This window comes from Chaetura pelagica, unplaced genomic scaffold (genome assembly GCF_000747805.2).
Source record: "Chaetura pelagica isolate M959 unplaced genomic scaffold, ChaPel_1.0 scaffold126, whole genome shotgun sequence".
NCBI classification, from domain to species: domain Eukaryota; kingdom Metazoa; phylum Chordata; class Aves; order Apodiformes; family Apodidae; genus Chaetura; species Chaetura pelagica.
The window spans coordinates 2,502,699-2,520,576 of record NW_009953787.1 but is presented as its reverse complement, the minus strand read 5'-3'; the positions used below and the strand labels follow the sequence as shown (position 1 = coordinate 2,520,576).

General features: G+C 37.9%; 2 protein-coding genes across 2 annotated transcripts in view; one reads left to right on the top strand and one right to left on the bottom strand.

Moving 5' to 3' along the window:
* Positions 1–17,367, bottom strand: part of IFT74 (intraflagellar transport 74) — a 37,646-nt gene extending 20,279 nt beyond the window's left edge. The window contains 10 exon segments of the mRNA XM_010001028.1: positions 5–21; positions 1,007–1,145; positions 13,147–13,208; positions 14,451–14,510; positions 14,937–14,997; positions 15,161–15,259; positions 16,102–16,150; positions 16,656–16,791; positions 17,252–17,305; positions 17,308–17,367. Of these exon segments, the coding sequence (XP_009999330.1) occupies positions 5–21; positions 1,007–1,145; positions 13,147–13,208; positions 14,451–14,510; positions 14,937–14,997; positions 15,161–15,259; positions 16,102–16,150; positions 16,656–16,791; positions 17,252–17,305; positions 17,308–17,367 (737 nt within the window).
* LRRC19 (leucine rich repeat containing 19) lies at positions 3,329–9,864 on the top strand. Its single transcript, XM_010001012.1, has 5 exons — positions 3,329–3,355; positions 5,886–5,978; positions 7,387–7,897; positions 8,096–8,305; positions 9,560–9,864. The coding sequence occupies exons 1-5, from the start codon at positions 3,329–3,331 to the stop codon at positions 9,862–9,864; spliced, it is 1,146 nt and encodes a 381-aa protein (XP_009999314.1).
* Positions 17,368–17,878: the final 511 nt, after the last annotated feature.

Sequence of the window (17,878 nt, the reverse complement as noted above, 5' to 3'; positions counted from 1 at the left end):
CTGCTGTTGAACAACCAATTCCTAAAGAGGAAAAAAGCAAAATTAGCTAAAAATTACTACTCAGTATGATCAGTTTTTTGTTCTGCAACTTAGTATTATAACACATCTCATTGCTGCTCTTACAAGTTTAAAAGACAAGACTGTCCAAGTTCTCCAAGTAACTCATATACAATAGCAACTTACTTTCATCATCCAGTTTTTCCAATAAACTCTTGTTATTTGCAGTTAGGCTATAACTAAATAAAAGTGTTCGCTCTTTTTCCACGATTTTTCTTGAAATCAGTATTGAGTGAGGAATTTATAATTTCTACTGCAGAAGTTTAAAGTCAGATTTTAATATCTGAACTATAGTTTAATATAGCCACTATAGTTTCTTCATAGTCCAGAGACAGGCAGGCCCCAACAGCTGATTCAGCTCATCCTAAGGCAGCTGGGAAGCACTGCCCTCAAAGGTGCCTATCTCTGAACATAGTATACAAAGAAACTTGCTAGGACTGCATGCCTGAAGTTAGATGATTCCAGAGAACCTAGAAATCCTACTGGTTTTGTTAACATTAGGATTAGTGAAATGTCAAAAATTTTACAATGCTCAATTCATTTTTTAGATACATTCAGATGTACAACAAGAATAATAAAAACCCCAGTCTGATTCAGTTTTGTACAAAGGAAGAAAACATTCTACACAAATGAACTACAAAAATTGTTACGGTTGTTTTTCCCTTTTGTTTGCTTTCAATACATGATGAAACAACTAAGCACTTTGGTGGCTTTTAATATCTGTATGTCAGTCCTCAGCTTTAAAATAATAAATACAAAAAGATAAATTATTTGGTTTTAGTTAATACCTCTATTTAATTTTCAGGCACTTCTGTGACTGATTGAGGTACCAACAAACTTTTTTTGTTGTATTACTCCATTCTCAAGCTCTTAAATAATTAAATTGCTTCTGGAATCAATGGAATCAGATTGAGAAACATTTTAGGTAAGTACAATGAAACAAACCAACCTGAGAAAGCTTTTCGTTTGCAGCCTTCATCTTCATATATTTAGCTTGATTTTCCTGCGACATGTCTTTTATTATGTCATCTGCTACAACCTTTTCATGTTCAATATCTTCTTCTACATCATGAATTAACTTTTCTATGCTGTGAAAAAAGGAAGGCGTAAAGATGTGTTCTCGCTGCTTCATGTACTTCTAGTACTTTCTATGAAATTCCTGAGAGCTAGAGAGTCAATTTCAGACAGCTAAAGAAAATAAACAAAATTCCTCTCACCATGAAGACTATACCTTCCTTCATGAAAGCTTTTTTACACTGTTCTCTTGTTTCCAGAATGCTATTCTGGAAACAAGCTATTCTGCTATTAAGGAAGTCAATAGTGAAAGAAGGCTAGGGAAAATGTGGGTCCTCTCCAGAAAATAACAAGAGACCTGGCCACACAGGACATGGAGAAGGCTGAGGTACTTGGTGACATTTTTGCCTCTGTCTTCACCAGCAAGGGCTCAGGCCACACCACCAAAGTTGCAGAAGGTAAAGGCAGGGACTAGGAGAAGGGAGATGCACTCACTGTAAAAGAAGTGCTGGTTCAAAACCATTTAAAGAACCTGAAAATGCACAAGTCCAATGGACCTGAAGACATCCCTCCGTGACTCCTGAGGGAACTGGCAGATGAAGCTGAGAAGCTGCTTTCCACCATATTTGAGAAGTCATGCAAGTCTGATGAAGTTCCCACCAACTGGAAACAGGGAAACAAAACCCCCATTTTCAAAAAGGGAAGGAAAGAAGACCCAGGGAACTACAGCCAGTCACTCTCACCTCTGTGCCTGGCAAGATCATGGCGCAGATCCTCCTGAAGGCTCTGCTAAGGCACATGGAAAATGAGGAGGTGGTTGGTGACAGCCAACACGGCTTCACCACAGGCAAATCATGACTGACAAACTGGTGGCCTTCTACAGTGGGGTCACAGCATTGGCAGACAAGGGCAGTGCAACTGATATAATCTACCTGGACTTGTGTAAAGCCTTTGAGACTGTCCTGCATGACCTCCTGTTCTCTAAATTGGAAAGATATAGATCTGATGGATGGATCACTTGGTACATAAGGAATGGGCTGGATGGTTGCACTCAAGGAGTTGTGGTCACTGGCTTGATGTTGAAGCAGCATGGCTAGCAGGTCAAGAAAGGTGATTCTCCCCATCTACCCGGCTCTCGTGAGACTTCATCTGTCCAGTTCTGGAGCTCCCACCACAAGAAGGACATGGAGATGTGGGATCAAATCCAGAGTAGAGCCAGGAAGATGATGTGAGGGATGGAGCACCTCTGCTATGGAGACAGGCTGAGAGAATTGGGGTTGTTCAGCCTGGAGGTGACTCCAGGGAGTCCTTCCAGTACCTGAAGGGGGCTACAAGAAAGCCAGAGAGGGACTTTTTACAAGCGTGTGTAGTGATAGGAAAAGGGGTAATTGTTTTAAACCGGAAGAGGGGAAATTTAGGTCAGACATGAGGAAGAAATTCTTCACTGTGAGGGTGGTGAGACATTGGAATGGGTTGCCCAGGGCAGCTGTGGATGTCCCCTCCCTGGAAGTCTTCAAAGCCAGGTTGGATAGGGTTTTAAGAACAACGGGAGGAGACTGAACCATTTTGTAGTTTGATGCTGCACATTGGACAAAACGAGCATCAACAAAAGAAAAAAAAATTGAACCTAGTGTTTGTATATCAATATTATCCCTTTTTCAACCTGCACATAGAAATGCTCTCAATTAACTGTCAAGTAGAGTTGTTCTCAAGAGCAAGCATCATTTGTTTTTAGAATGTCTTCCTGAAATACAGCCCATACAAAAGATGTCTCCAAGTGCTTGTAATACTTTGTAAATAATTTGCTTTACATATCATACCTTGCAGCTCCTCTGATCATGATGTTTCCAAACTTTTACTTCAGTATGCAAATATCTTGACATTTTCTTCATTTTACCACTCAGCAGATAAAAAATGAAACTGTTTTTCCGTCTCCAGCATTTCTTTAATTAGTTGTAACCCAACTTGCTTGTAAATTCCCTGTGGCAATTTAACTCAGTGCTTCCTGTATGACATGGAGTTTGACACTCAGGCATACCACTATTAGACTTCACTGCCTGCAGATCCAATTAAATCCAAGATGATTATAATGAGTTGCTCAACCTAGTAAATCTTTTGCCAAGGATTTTCTAGGTGTATTTTTATTTATTTTTTTTTTACACTGCCTGCTTATTTATCAAGTACAAAGGTTGAACAAGAAGAGCTGTTGCACCACATTACTTCTCAGTGCATTGGAAAAATCTACATGTGTGTACATATGCTGCCTTTAAGAAGCAACAGAAAGGTAAGACACTTAGCAAGCCTTTTTCAAATCATAGAAGATTTATTAGTAGAACTTTGTTGCTAGACTGGAAACAAATACACCTTGAGATAAAATAAAACTTCAGGATTTACTATGAACCTTGGACATGTCAAGTTGTCGGGTAAATTGTACTCCAGTAGAAAGCCAGAAAACAGTCTGCTTCTACGCTGAAAAACAGACTACCTCATTATATAAACTCAATTACCACCCTAAACCTGTTTTAATTCACAAATGTGAGAAAATCAAGAGGTTTACATTACTATGAAATTATAAAATCTCCAAAAGCTCTCAATGGAAAGCTTTTTAAGAAAACCCTTTTCATTACAAGGAAATACCCAGGTATTACCAATGTATTGCGAGGCTTGGTTTCTTTCCAAAGCAATTAATTTAAACAGCAATTCTTAAAGTCTAGTTCTAGTAAAAATCTAAACTGCAATTAAAATTACAGATACTTTCCTGTTCTTCTACTGATTATATGTTTCTACACACGCAATGCAGGAAATACAATTTGTAAGAAACACCCAGTTTTCTGTAGAAACTTAATTAAAAAATAAGAACAACGGTTTTGACTTAGATATCTGTAGAATGAATTCTTAGACAGGAAAAGTTTTTTCCCAAATTAATGGCATTCCCTTCACTCAGGTATTTCAACTTTCTACTTGAAGTTTTGACAAAAAATAAACTTCTATTTTTTAACTTGTTATTAACTTACAGACTAATTTTTAAAACAGCATTTAAATATCTCTTCCCCACTCTATTAAAGACAGTATTTTTCTTCAAACCTGCAAACTGCAATAATACTATCAATCTGTATTTCTAGATTGCCTGGTTAAGGTCCAGTCTATTTCTGAACATCTTGGAAGTGGTATGTTTAAGGTCCAAGTACGGCATGAGATCAAACACTGTTAAGATAGTCTATATCAGGAATTCTCAAACTGCATCATGTTTTCCACTAGCAATACACGAACTGGCTCCGAAAATAGGCAGGCCACCAGTACCATCACAGACAAAAACAATACCTAACACAGAACATAACACCTCAGTGGCTGCTACTGCTAGTAGCCCTTGTCCCCACCCCTGATAACATCTAACAAAAAGGGTTACACACTTCCTTTATTTAATATAAATTTCCAACAGCAACAGAAATAGTGTCTTTGAGCAGTATTAAGCATCATTTATATTCTTCTTTCCAAGAAGTCAGTATGTTTCCAGGCTGATTCAGCTAGGTCAGCCTTCAGACACACAAATGTAGAGACCAATTTTTCTGTGACCTCATCTACTCCATAATGACGAGCAAACGCCTTCTGCCACTCTTTCTAAGGACTGGTGGAAGTCTGTTAAATCTGACTGGATGCCTACATCTAGGATTGTTCATGAACTGACCTTGCTTTTGCAATTTCCCCCTCTTTTCTATGTTAAATTCAGGGAATAGTCTCTACGGTTCAAGATACAATAGGCAATTAAACTTTACACCTCTATCTTACACTTTATTTCTGGGTCTTTTTTAATCCAGATGGAAATGTGGGAAGGAGATAATGAGATTCACTTAGCACACTCCCTTTTCTCTTCAGATTTTTTATGAAAAAAGTGTAAAAATGAAGAGATAATCTACCTTTCACATAACAATTTAACTCAAGTCTGGCATAAACAGGGTCTGATTTAACATCTGGCAGAGAAGATTTCACATTCCTGTTCAGAATTAGTAGCTATTGCAAATAACACCTGATTCAAAGGGGATGGATGAGTGACACTTTCTCTTAGGGATGTTCATAGTAGAGTGAATACCATTTGTCAGAAAAGCTTTCCTGACTCTCAAAAAAAAGGTTGAAAGCTGTACAAAAACTCTAACACAAGAGACTGAACCATGTTTACTTAGTTTCAAAGACCAGACCAACAGTTACACCTTCATAATAGAGAGGTCCAGGTTTATGTCACATGATATATGTTACTTTTTTTTATGGATAATAAAGAGATTAGAAGATCAATCTACTATTTTAAAATATTGTTAAAATATTTTTAGTAACTTACATAAGAACATAAGAGAAATTTGACCAGATAAACCAACAATCCATCTAGTACAGTATTCTGCCCCTGTCAGTGGCAACAAATGAGATTATGTAGGGACAGCATGCAAACCTGAATACTTTCTGCCATTTACTCCTATCATAGTGCTCTAGTATCCTTAATTGCTTTAACAGTGATATTCCAGAGTACAACACTGCCTATTTGTTTTATGTATTTAGAAAACTGTTCCCTATTAACTTGATTAATCTATCAGTTTAGTATCTGCTGATACAGCCTGCTCACTGGATTTTAGATTTGGTTGAATTAAGTGAAAGTTGAATTAATTAATTCTGACAATCTATCTTAATTTTAAATTTCATAGTATTTTTATGGCACAATATTTATTATATTAGCATTAAAATAATGACATCTATTAATTTGTTAAACTACTACTACAGAAGACACTGGTATTCTGGTCTTGTTATACAGAAGTGTTGTTTTTCTCTAGGCTCGAAACATGAAATTTTCTTGGTTTGTGATCTGGGCTGGCACACTGTTTTTTAATCCAGTCACTGCTGACTGCAACTCTGCTGCTCAAACAGTAAGTTTTGTATGCAAGTAAATTACTTTTACTTTTTAGAGACAGGCTAGATCCCAAATGCTTTTTAAAAACTACCTTGTAAACACAAAATTCCTAAAAAAGAATGACACAGAGACAATTAAGAAGATGTGGTTTCCTGTGAAATGGACAATTAGTCGCCCGTAGTCATTGCAGCTGGGTAAATAACACTGAAACACATTTGAGATGGTTTTATATCTCAGTCAAATCACTCTGTAGACAACAGGAGTGTCTTCTGTATCTTTACATCATTTTGGAATAGACCTAAAAAGCAACAAGGCCAACTACTGATCAAGTTAGAGAGATTTATTGAGTTGGCACTTGCCCAAGTCAGGTTCAAATATATATCAGAAATTGTAAACATTTTTTTCAGAGTCTGATTTACTGGATTTTGTATTTATTGGGGAATGGGCAAGAAAGAAGATATCTTGATTAAAAGAGTCAAGTGATAAGCGCTACTTGCTCTGACCCACGACCTGCAGGTCCAAAGTGTATCTACTGTTTGATTACTCATCTTTGGGACAAACATGAAGAATAAAAAAAAAAACACACAATGGGTATATACAATGTAAAAAAGGCATCCCACTACATAAGCTATCTAACTCTATGTGATGGTCACAGAAGTAATAAGATGAACATAGGCTACTTACTTAGGAAGAGGGATAAAAAAACCAAGCTGTTTCCAATACTTAGAATCTCCTTTAAAGGCATTTCAAGTACCTTGACATTGAACTGTATTCTGCAGTGATGAATACAAATACATATAAAGAAATCTACTCTTCAGAAAACAAAAAGTATTCTTCACTTCAAAGTATCGAGAGTAAAGACTTCAACCCAGAAAAACAAAATTAATTTGAGCACTATATTTATAATAAAGAATTATACTAAATGTTTTGTTGCAGGCCTGCTCCAAAGATGTTTTAAAGACTAAACACAGCTGGTTTTCTAAGAAATCACATTTGAAAAAGCATACTAGAATTAATTTTCAGCCTGGAATTGACTTCCTCTGTCACCTTCTTTCCCGATAAGGCGAGAAAGGAATACTTTTTCTACCCAGTCTAATTTCATATTTCTAAAATAAACAGCTCTACTAACTTCAAACAGATTGCGAAGCTAATTATATCTTGCATGACGATCACTTCAAGAGCCTTGTATCTGAGACAAGAGTTTAAGCATGATGTGATCTAGAACTCCAGGTCTCTATACACTGGGAGTCATTACCCCATATCACCAGACAATGAGTACATTAAGTAAAAACTTTTGCTTTAAAGTGCTGGCATTACAAAATACAAGAATGATTTTTCATGGCCTTAACAGTCACCCCTGAGACACCATCATTATCAGACTTATCTGCATTTTTTAATTGTTGTCATTGTCTTTTTTTCAACAGGTCACCTGTGAGGAGTCTGGAAAGAACCTCTCTAGTATCTCCACTAAACTTTTCCAAAATGTTACTAAGCTAAGCCTCAAAAATAATAACATCACTTTAAAAGACAGCGAGAAAGAGATTCTTCAAAGTTTAATTAACCTGACTGAACTTTATATTAATGAAAACTTGATTACCATACTGTACAATAACAGCTTCTACAACCTGTCAAAACTCTTACTTCTGGATATCAGCAATAACCAAATTAGTACAGTGCATAAAGCAGCATTTGCCAGATTAAATAATCTGTCAGTGTTGAATCTGTCTTGTAACAAAATTTCTCAACTAGGTTCAGATGTATTTATGTCTCTAAAAAGTCTGACAATTTTAAATCTACAGCGTAACTTTCTGAACTCTTTAAGTATAAAATCATCTTTTAAATTGACTAAAATTGTTTTAGCTGGAAACCCATGGACTTGTTCCTGTGACCTTCTTGATTTACAGACCTGGCTAACTGCCTCCAATGTGACAATGGGTAAGTTTTGCTAAGAGCAGCATTTTATACTTGTTTATATTAAACAGCCTTTTCTTTTTTTTTTTTTTTTCTTTTTCCTGATCTGGATAATATCCACCATCAACTTATCTGTTTTTTGCAGCAATATATTAGTTATCCATGAACATTTTTTATTTTAATTAACAATATCTCATACTTTTCCACTTTTCACATTCACAGAAAATGAAAGCAATACCACATGCACATTCCCAGCAACCAAGGAAAAATTCTCCATCAAGATGGCACCTATCAAAATAGCTGACTGCAAAACTGCAAAATCTTCTTCAGAAAACCCTGAAACATCCACTTCTGCCATTAAGCTTAAAAGTAGTGCATTACTAACAACTCTGACTCCAAACAACATCACTGAAAACAACGGAACACATGCAGGTACTATAATGATATTTTGGTTTACTGCTTAGAAGCTGTTTGATTTGTTGTTCCATAATTTCATATGAAAACTGGTATCAGTTTATACAATCCAGTATCAGTTTGTACGCCTAGTACACTGTAATTCTTCCATAAAATGCAGGGCTATGGAACAAGCATACTTTCAGGTTTTGGCAGATGGTATGCAAATTATGGTGATTGTTAGACTCTACTGAATAAGAGTTAAAAATGGATAAGCCACATTTAAAATCTCAAATGATACTAGAAAATGATGATGTAATTTCAAAGGCTTGAAATTCAGGTAATTGTCCAGATCCCTGTCTAACAGAACTAGGGAAGCATCTTTTTAGAAAATCAACTACTTCTTCCAAACTAACTGCTTTCTAGATGTCTCTGTCTTCTTTAAAAGTGAATTAGTGACCCTACAAGTTTTAGTCCTGTCCTCAACTGAGTTCAGTGTAAAGGACACAGATATGGCCATGCCATATTTGTTGTTAGTCTCCTTATTTTTCTTCACCTTTTCACTTTAATTCCATCATCACTGTGTAATACTCCAGCTTTTATTTTGGTAATTTATTTTTTTCTTATATGCAAACTGATGTTCTCCACTCTTCCATACCAATATGCTTTACTTCTTGCTTCCGGCTGAAGCAGAAGCAGTATCAGTCTCCAGGTACATAAAAAAACTGTAAGCCACCACTACCACAGATTCCTTTTGCTGTAACAGATATCATCTATTTTATGACGGTGCCCACTGCACACACCAGCTTGTAAAGAAAGACTTCTGCCAACAACAGTCCATTGAAATGGTTATTATAAAAGAAATGCAACTGAAAGGACATACCAAACAAAAAAAGGAATCTTTCAGGATGCAGATTTAATCACAATACAGAAATTTAGGCCTGGGAAATAGAACTTGAAGTAAATTACTGATTTTGTATTTTTCCCAAAGCCCAATCTTTGAATTTAAATTTTGAAAAAAAAAAAAAAAATATTTTGTATATTGCCAGAACTTTATCTGACTTTGAAACTATTACTTAATTTTTATAAATATGCATGGCAGATTTATATTGCCAGGAAACAGGAGAAGCACGTGCAAAGCAGTAACATTCTCCTAAAGCTTTGGAGACATTCCTTAATTCCCTTATCATTGTTTATTTTGTGTGTTCTTGACCTATGAAAAAAATAATCCTGGAGTTCCTGCTGCTATTCCTCATGAAGATGACTCCTCTTTTTTTCCTGTCTGTTTTCAAGAGTTACCACTTGGCAAAAGCTGGACCTTCCTAGCAGGTGTCCTAGGGTTTGTCCTAGGCACTACACTCCTGATTTTCACTGCTGTAAAATGCCCGACATGGTATCACTATGTGATCAGCTACAGGCACCGCCGCCTGCAAGAAAATAACTCAGAAATGTTTGAACAGGAGTTCTCAGCGGACGCGAGTTCTTCTCCTACAGCATCAAGCACAAGCAATGAAGATCCCATAGTAATCTTTGAGAAAATTCATAAATTTGTGCCTGAGGAAGATGGATATATTGAGGACAAATACATAGATTCTTAAGTAACTGAGGAGAGTTAAGGTCAAACAGGGGATGATGAACTGACTTTTCAAAACTGTAGTGCACTTGTACTTTCATATTACAGTACTTATGTACAATACAAAATGAAGCTGAGCAGTCTGAATCCTTTCATCTCATCAAATCCTTAACAAGGGTTTGCCACACACATTAGGAAGCTAAAAAATCTGATGTGCATGTATTAGCATTACACCAAATATTTTAAAACATGCAAAAAATACTTATAAGCCACTTTTTATTAAAAAAGCCTATTCGGTTGTTTATTGTGGAGGAGAAAGCTAACTACGTATTACATAACATTAACACGTCTTTACAAAATAGCTTGTAAAGTTGGCATAATGACTAATGCTTTTTATGTGAAGAAGACCAAAAGGGAAAAATAACTTCCCTAAAATGCTGAAGCAAGCCATACCCACACTGGGGACTGAATCCAAATCAATGGTGTCACAGCTCAGTAGTCTGTTATGCGAAACTATCATAGAGAACAGTGCATTTGAGGGTTTTTTTTTAACTCAAATTACCAGAGCAAGAAAGGGTGACTGCTCCATTCTCTGAAATGTGTCTACATGAAGCACAACAATAAATTATCATTACTGCCTATCTAATGCCTTTATCTCCCAGGTTGCTGCTGAACCAAGCCTTACCTCTTCATATTTTCCTACTGCTGAGAAATCCACTCAGGGGTAAAACAGACACATTTTTTAGCCGTTAAAAACCACAGTATTATTGAAAATTGACTTATTATTAAATGGTAAATTATTTTTTTAAGTGCTTATTTATATATAAAATCTCATTGGTGAGATTGCTCTTATCAGCAACAGGCAGGATTCTATCTCTCTCCTGCACAGCTCCTGTCCCTAAATTAAACATCTCAGAAACTGACCTCTCAGCCTATCACTACACGAGACATTCTCATGGCTTACGAATTCTTACTGCAAGAATCACACTGTCCTTGTCTTCCTCTCCACACACCCTTACTGCACCAGACAGGAATATCAGTTCTACTTGGTTTCCTCACTCTGGTACTCCGCAATAAAACCTCTAAAACTCAGGAACTTGACAGCAGGTTGCCAGAACATGGGAGTCTCCACTACCAAGTAAGTCCTGCTGCACGACACGGTAAGTACCTCCACAGGAGTTACGAAGATTTCAAGGCTGGGAACTCCAGCTGCAGCCTGGCACTAATGTACAGTCACAAATGATAGGTAAGAAGGGTGGAAGCAAGGATGGGTAGACTGGGAGAAGTACAAAGAAGACCTCAAAGCAGCCAGGTATCAGATCAGTAAAGCTAAAGCCTAGACAGCATTACAACTGGCCAGCACACCAAAGATAACAAGAAAAGCTTCTATAGGTACACCAGTGAAGAAAAAAAGACTAGGGAAAATGTGGGTCCTCTCCAGAAAATAACAAGAGACCTGGCCACACAGGACATGGAGAAGGCTGAGGTACTTGGTGACTTTTTTGCCTCTGTCTTCACCAGCAAGGGCTCAGGCCACACCATCAAAGTTGCAGAAGGTAAAGGCAGGGACTAGGAGAAGGGAGATGCACTCACTGTAAAAGAAGTGCTGGTTCAAAACCATTTAAAGAACCTGAAAATGCACAAGTCCAATGGACCTGAAGACATCCCTCCGTGACTCCTGAGGGAACTGGCAGATGAAGCTGAGAAGCTGCTTTCCACCATATTTGAGAAGTCATGCAAGTCTGATGAAGTTCCCACCAACTGGAAACAGGGAAACATAACCCCCATTTTCAAAAAGGGAAGGAAAGAAGACCCAGGGAACTACAGCCAGTCACTCTCACTTCTGTGCCTGGCAAGATCATGGCGCAGATCCTCCTGAAGGCTCTGCTAAGGCACATGGAAAATGAGGAGGTGGTTGGTGACAGCCAACACGGCTTCACCACAGGCAAATCATGACTGATAAACTGGTGGCCTTCTACAGTGGGGTCACAGCATTGGCAGACAAGGGCAGTGCAACTGATATAATCTACCCGGACTTGTGTAAAGCCTTTGAGACTGTCCTGCATGACCTCCTGGTCTCTAAATTGGAAAGATATAGATTTGATGGATGGATCACTTGGTACATAAGGAATGGGCTGGATGGTTGCACTCAAGGAGCTGTGGTCAACCAAATGGAGACCAGTGACAAGAGATGTTCCTCAAGGGTTGGTACTAGGACCAGTGCTGTTTAACATCTTTGTCTTTCACACAGGTAGTGGCACTGCGTGCACCCTCAGCAAGTTTGCTGGTGACACCAAGCTGTGTGGTGCAGTCAACATGCTGGAGGGAAAGAATGTCAACTGGGGGACGTGACATGCTTGAGAGGTGGGGCTCATGCCAACCTCATGAAGTTCAACAAGCCCAAGTGCAAGGTCCTGCACCTGCTTTGGGGCAATCTCAAGCACAAACACAGGTTGGGTGGTGAACGGACTGAGAACAGCCTTGAGGAGAAGGATGTGGGGGTGTTGGTTGATTGGGAAGCTCAACATGAGTCAGCAACGTGCACTTGCAGCCCAGAAAGCCAACCATGTGCAGGGCTGCATCAAAAGAAGCATGGCCAGAAGGTCAAGTGAGCTGATTCTTCCCCTCTATTCAGCTTTCATGAGAGACCCTGCCTGGAGTACTACGTCCAGTTCTGGAGTCCCCAACAGAGAAGAACATGGAGCTGTTGGAGCAAGTACAGAGGGCCAGGAAGATGATCAGAGGGCTGGAGCACCTTTCCTATGGAGATAGGCTGAGAGCTGGGGTTGTTCAGCCTGGAGAAAAGAAGGCTTCATTCAGGGAGACCTTATAGAGGTCTTCCAGTGCCTGAAGAGGCCTACAGGAAAGCTGGGGAGGGACTTTTTTCAAGGCTTTGTAGTGAGACAACCAGGGGTAATGGATCAAAACTGGAAGAGGGGAGATTTACGTTAGACATTGGAAGGAAATTCTTTAGTGTGAGGGTGGTGATACGCTGGAACAAGCTGCCAAGGGAAATTGTGGATGTCCCATCCCTGGAAGTTTTAAAGACAGGTTGGACAGGATATTGAGGAACCTGGCCTAGTGGGAGGTGTCCCTGCCCATTGGAGGGTGGTGGAAGTAGAGAATATTTAAGCTCCCTTCCAACCCAAACCATTCTATTATTCTATGTTTCTACAAAACTGCACAGGTGTCACTTGTGGTATGTATCACACTGTTAAGGAATTTCCCATTTAGGTAACACCACAGTTTTGCCAAGCTCAGTTATCATTTTAACAGCTTTGGAGAGGCATACAATTAATGTACTTACGCTTGTCTTTCTGTGAAAATTTTATCCACACTCTGAGCATCTCGGTCATTCTGAGCCTTTAACTTTAAAAAAAAAAAAGAAAAAAAAAAGGATATTTTGATATAATGTATAATAGTAAAGATACAGATTTTATACACAAAGTTTCCTGTAAATGAGCAAAAAGCTGCTCAGAATGTATCAGAGGAAGGAGCAGCAGAGGCTGCCTGCTCCAGAGGTTGTTCACAGTTAATACTGAAGGAAAACCTTCTGAAATTGCAGTCCTCCACTGGAAACCAAAGAAAGTAAGAAGGCACTTTGATGTTTGAAAAAGAAATACAATCAAGTTTGTAACGATTCAACCCACTATTACTGTGGGATCTATTCCTGGAACACTTAGTAAAATACTGCTTAAGCCTATAAACAAGATTAAAATATAACACTTGCAAAGCATTCTTCTCTTTATGACACAGACACTGTGACTTTATATTTCAAACACATATTGGGGGAAAAAAATTGTTTTCATCAAGAAATACTCAAGCGCTTTTTTCTAGCTACAAAAATAACCTTTCCTAAAACTAACTTCTTTGTTTATGGACAAAGTGGTCACAGGAATTGGAACATGCTTAATGTCACTCACATCTTAAGGTTTAGAGGAACAACCTGTTTTAGAAGTTAAAGAAAGAATGTAAAGGAAGGACTAAGCTCGTTGATTATGTTGTTGGCCATGTCAGAAATCTACTGACTATTTATTACACTGAAGTAATTTAAAAGGCAGAAGACAAAAGAGAAATACACAGGCAGCCCAGAGAGGTGGTTGAGTCACCACTCCTTGATGTACTTAAAAGCCGTATAGATGTGGTGTCTGGGCATATGGTATAGGGATGAACATGGCAGAGTAGGGTTGAAGGTTGGACTTGATGATCTTGAAGGCCTTTTCCAACCTAAATTATTCTATAATGCTGTAATTCCATAAGACCAGGCAGCTTTATAGAACAGTGCAGTCTAATGAATTTGCCTTTCATAAGACTAGTGTTCTATGCTTCCAAGTCCAATGAAGAATATAATTTAACACTCATAATTTGGGTTGGGATGACAGCTTTCTGAAATGTAAACCATAAAAAATTATCATGGGGCTGTCAATGCAATACTTCAGACATTCACCTCACTACAAACACATTGCTGATATTATGATTTATTTAACTGGAAGAAATATGGAAGTTTTATTTTAGTGCCATGGTTTTTTACATATGTCATAAGTTGAAAGCATCAAGAACATAACACAAACCATTACACTGTTCAAATATAGCAAACGTTCTAATTCTTACCATATTGTACTCTCTAATCACTTCCGCAGTATCTGTATTGGTGTTAAGTATATCCACAACCTGAAATGAGACAAAATTCCAATCTCTTATTGCTCTAATTACAGATCAAAAAAATGAAAAACAGAACCATGAAAACAGAACCATTTTCTGTTATTGCACAAGGAAGAAAAACATTATTTGGGAATCTTACTCAATTAGTCTTCAGAAGTATTCATAATTATGTATAGCTGTACCAAACCCACAAATATTACACAGCAGCAATTTCTTTAAACCATATTCAACTCCTTCTCGTAGTATGGCTGCATGTATAATGCACTTCTGAAAAATTTTGTCTTCTTTAGTTTCCATCTTTTTCCTCTCCCATAGTTGAATAAACCAAAATATTTTACAGAGAAATCTCAATTAAAAAGATGTCGAAGTAAAGCAAAAGCACTACAAAGTGAGAGAAGGGAGAACATTCAGTATCAAAAGCTAACAGCAGCATACCGTGTTGTAGTCTGCTACTTGACCTTGAAGTTCCTTTATTTCATCAGCTAAAGCCTCTGCCCTAAATATAAAACAGAAAGCCAAGTTTAATAAGGGACAACTTGTATATGTAAAAATAAAATAATGAAAAAATACTCTCAATGCCTTGTTGAAGCCTGCGCATTACCCAAGAATAGCCTTGTGACTTAGAAAGTTAGCACTGCATTAGCTGCAACACATCTCACCTTTTTTCATATGACAAATAGACAGATTTCTCTTGCTTGTAAGTTTCTACATCTTCCTGCAGCTTGTTAATTTCTGTTGTGAGTTCATTTGTTTTGGTTCTGCAAAAAACGAAGAAAAAAGAACCATTAACATTTGATTGTAAAACCACAACTCAGAAGTGACATCGTATTTTACTACAAGCGATATGCAAACAGTATCACTTTCTCACACTGCACCATGTTGCAGATCAGTATTTCAAAGTAGAGCTGAAGAAGTGACAAAAAAAGCAGAGTGGTTCTACCAGACAAAATCCTAAGTAGTTGGTAAAAACCCAGATCTGAAAGAAAATGTTTTGGTTTTGTCCCTGCTGGTGAAACAGATATGAACTATTCTCAAATGGATAGGACTAGGGAAAAAAATCACAGTATGATTTCATAGAATGTGGATATTATCCATATTTTAAATTACACCTGTTAGGACTGATTATTGTATACTGCAGTATTACACATTTGGCATGGTAGTGTATGCAATACAGATTCCACAAGGCCTTGTCTTTGTCAGTGTTAGCTCAACGTATCATCCAAGTAAGCCAGTTGAACTGTACACTGAAAAATGCTTAGTTTGTGATGCTATTTCTTAAAATGGAGTCATCAGACCTCTTGAGCATTACAGGTGGAAGCTCAAAAATCATTGACTGTCCTGTTACTAACACTGTGTGAGTACATTTAACTTAGCAAGTCTAGAAACAAAATGTCAATGGAATCTACTTGCACTTGGACATAAGCATAAAAATCCTTTCCTACAAAATACACGCAAAATATCTTAACTCCTATAACAGGACAGACTTCATTATAAGGCAACACCACTTAACTCAGGCTACAGCTAAGCACAAGAAACTTTATATCAGAAAGGGAACTGAGCATTAAACCTTCCCCAGTACAACTGTGTTGTTAAGACATACCTCAGCAGTCCTAAGTAATATGTTTTATCCATTATCTGTCTCTGAGGACCTGGCAAAGGAGTGTAAGACGATATTTTATTAGAAAACAACTGATTTTGATGAACTGTAAATTATTAAAACAAACTGCAGAATTTGCAGAGAATGCCATATTCTCAGTGATCTTAAACAGATTTTACCTCACAAAAAAAAGCACAGAAATGAATTCTAGGCTTGTGAAGAGAAACATTACCTTTTCAGATACATGAATAGTTACTATATAACAAAGTATTTTAATTATTCTGCAGTGATAGAACAAGATGAAATTTATTCTGTTCTGCTCTTCTGAATTATTTTTAAGTACAGCTAAGGCACAGAAAAGCCTTTGCCTTCTCTGACTGCCGAGAGAAAAGAAAATAAAAGAGGGATGCTATAATCTTCCATTCCTTTCTCCTGCTCCTGTTAATCACAGCTACTTACTCTGCAATTTATACAGCAATGAAAAGTTTCCCTTTAAAACATCAGTATTTCTTTAAAGCATTTGCAGACACGTGATAACCATTTTCTGTTAAAATTACCTTTCACTGCTGTTTTCATTCCACTTAATCCCTGTTGAGTCACTGGGCGGTCTGCAACTTTAATCTGAGATGGTAAGACTCCTCCAGTAGTTGAAGAAACACCACGAGAAACAGGTCTTGATGTACTAGGAGGCATCTATTGAAAGAAAAAACAAACAAAAAAAAGAAAAATCACAAGCCTCCCAAATCTGAGTTATGAATTTATTATCTTTATGCAAATGCCAAAATAATTAAACACTTCAGTTAGTCCCTGCACTGTTCCTGTAAGAATCTTTCAGCATCCACATCTCCTCATATAAATAAAGCTTCAGTAAAGGCCACAGAAGGGTGAGAGCTTACCTTTGAGCAGCTGTTAATTGTTCCCTCTATCTGCAACTGTAAAACTGTTGAGGTTTCCCAGGTGACCTCTTAATGCAAGACCTCCTTGGCCTCTTTTAGTCAAAGTTAGAAAACAAAACTCTCTATAAAATTAAAATCTTTAAATTCTTCCCAAGAAACTATCACTCCAGGTGATTAAAATTAACATATCAAGCAAACAAACAAAAAGATAAAAATCTAAATATATTTAAGTCAGCGTTCAGATTTTTTTAACATACCCCTGTTCCTATTCTGGTTGCTGACGGAGTCCTTGATGCAGAGGTAGGCTTGTGGTCAGCCCTATTCTTGCTGTCCAAGAAGGATGAGCTGTTGGAGGTCTGTGGCTGCTGGCCATACTTGTTCCCTTTTTTAGTTCTCACTGGAAAGAAGGACAGGAACAGTCTTTTACTTTGCACAAGCTCTTTAGAACTACCAGATTCCCTGTATTAAAAAGAATTTTGTTTTCTTTAGAAATCTGTAAAGCGCATCCTTTCTGGGAAAGTATAGTATGTGGCAGAGGCAGCCCTCAGAAAGGACCACAAAAGGTCCACCAGTCAAGTGAAACATAAGTGCCTTTTCAGTCTTCAGTGTACATTGTTAAAAGTCTTGCTAATTTTTTTGGCATTTGTTCCAGAATCTGCCCACAGAACTCAAATCGCTCATGAAAGAAACAAGTGAACAGCTGTTGTTAATACCCATTTGAGTCGCCTGTTAACAATCCTTCAGGCACCACCAGAGCAAACCCACCCCGATAAACCCCTGGCAGCTTTCACCAGCCCCTCGAGGAGCTCCTCCCCAGCCGCAGAACAGCTTCTCAACCGCTGAAGCTGCTCGGAGGGGGCCCGGGGGCTGAGGGGGCGGCGGCC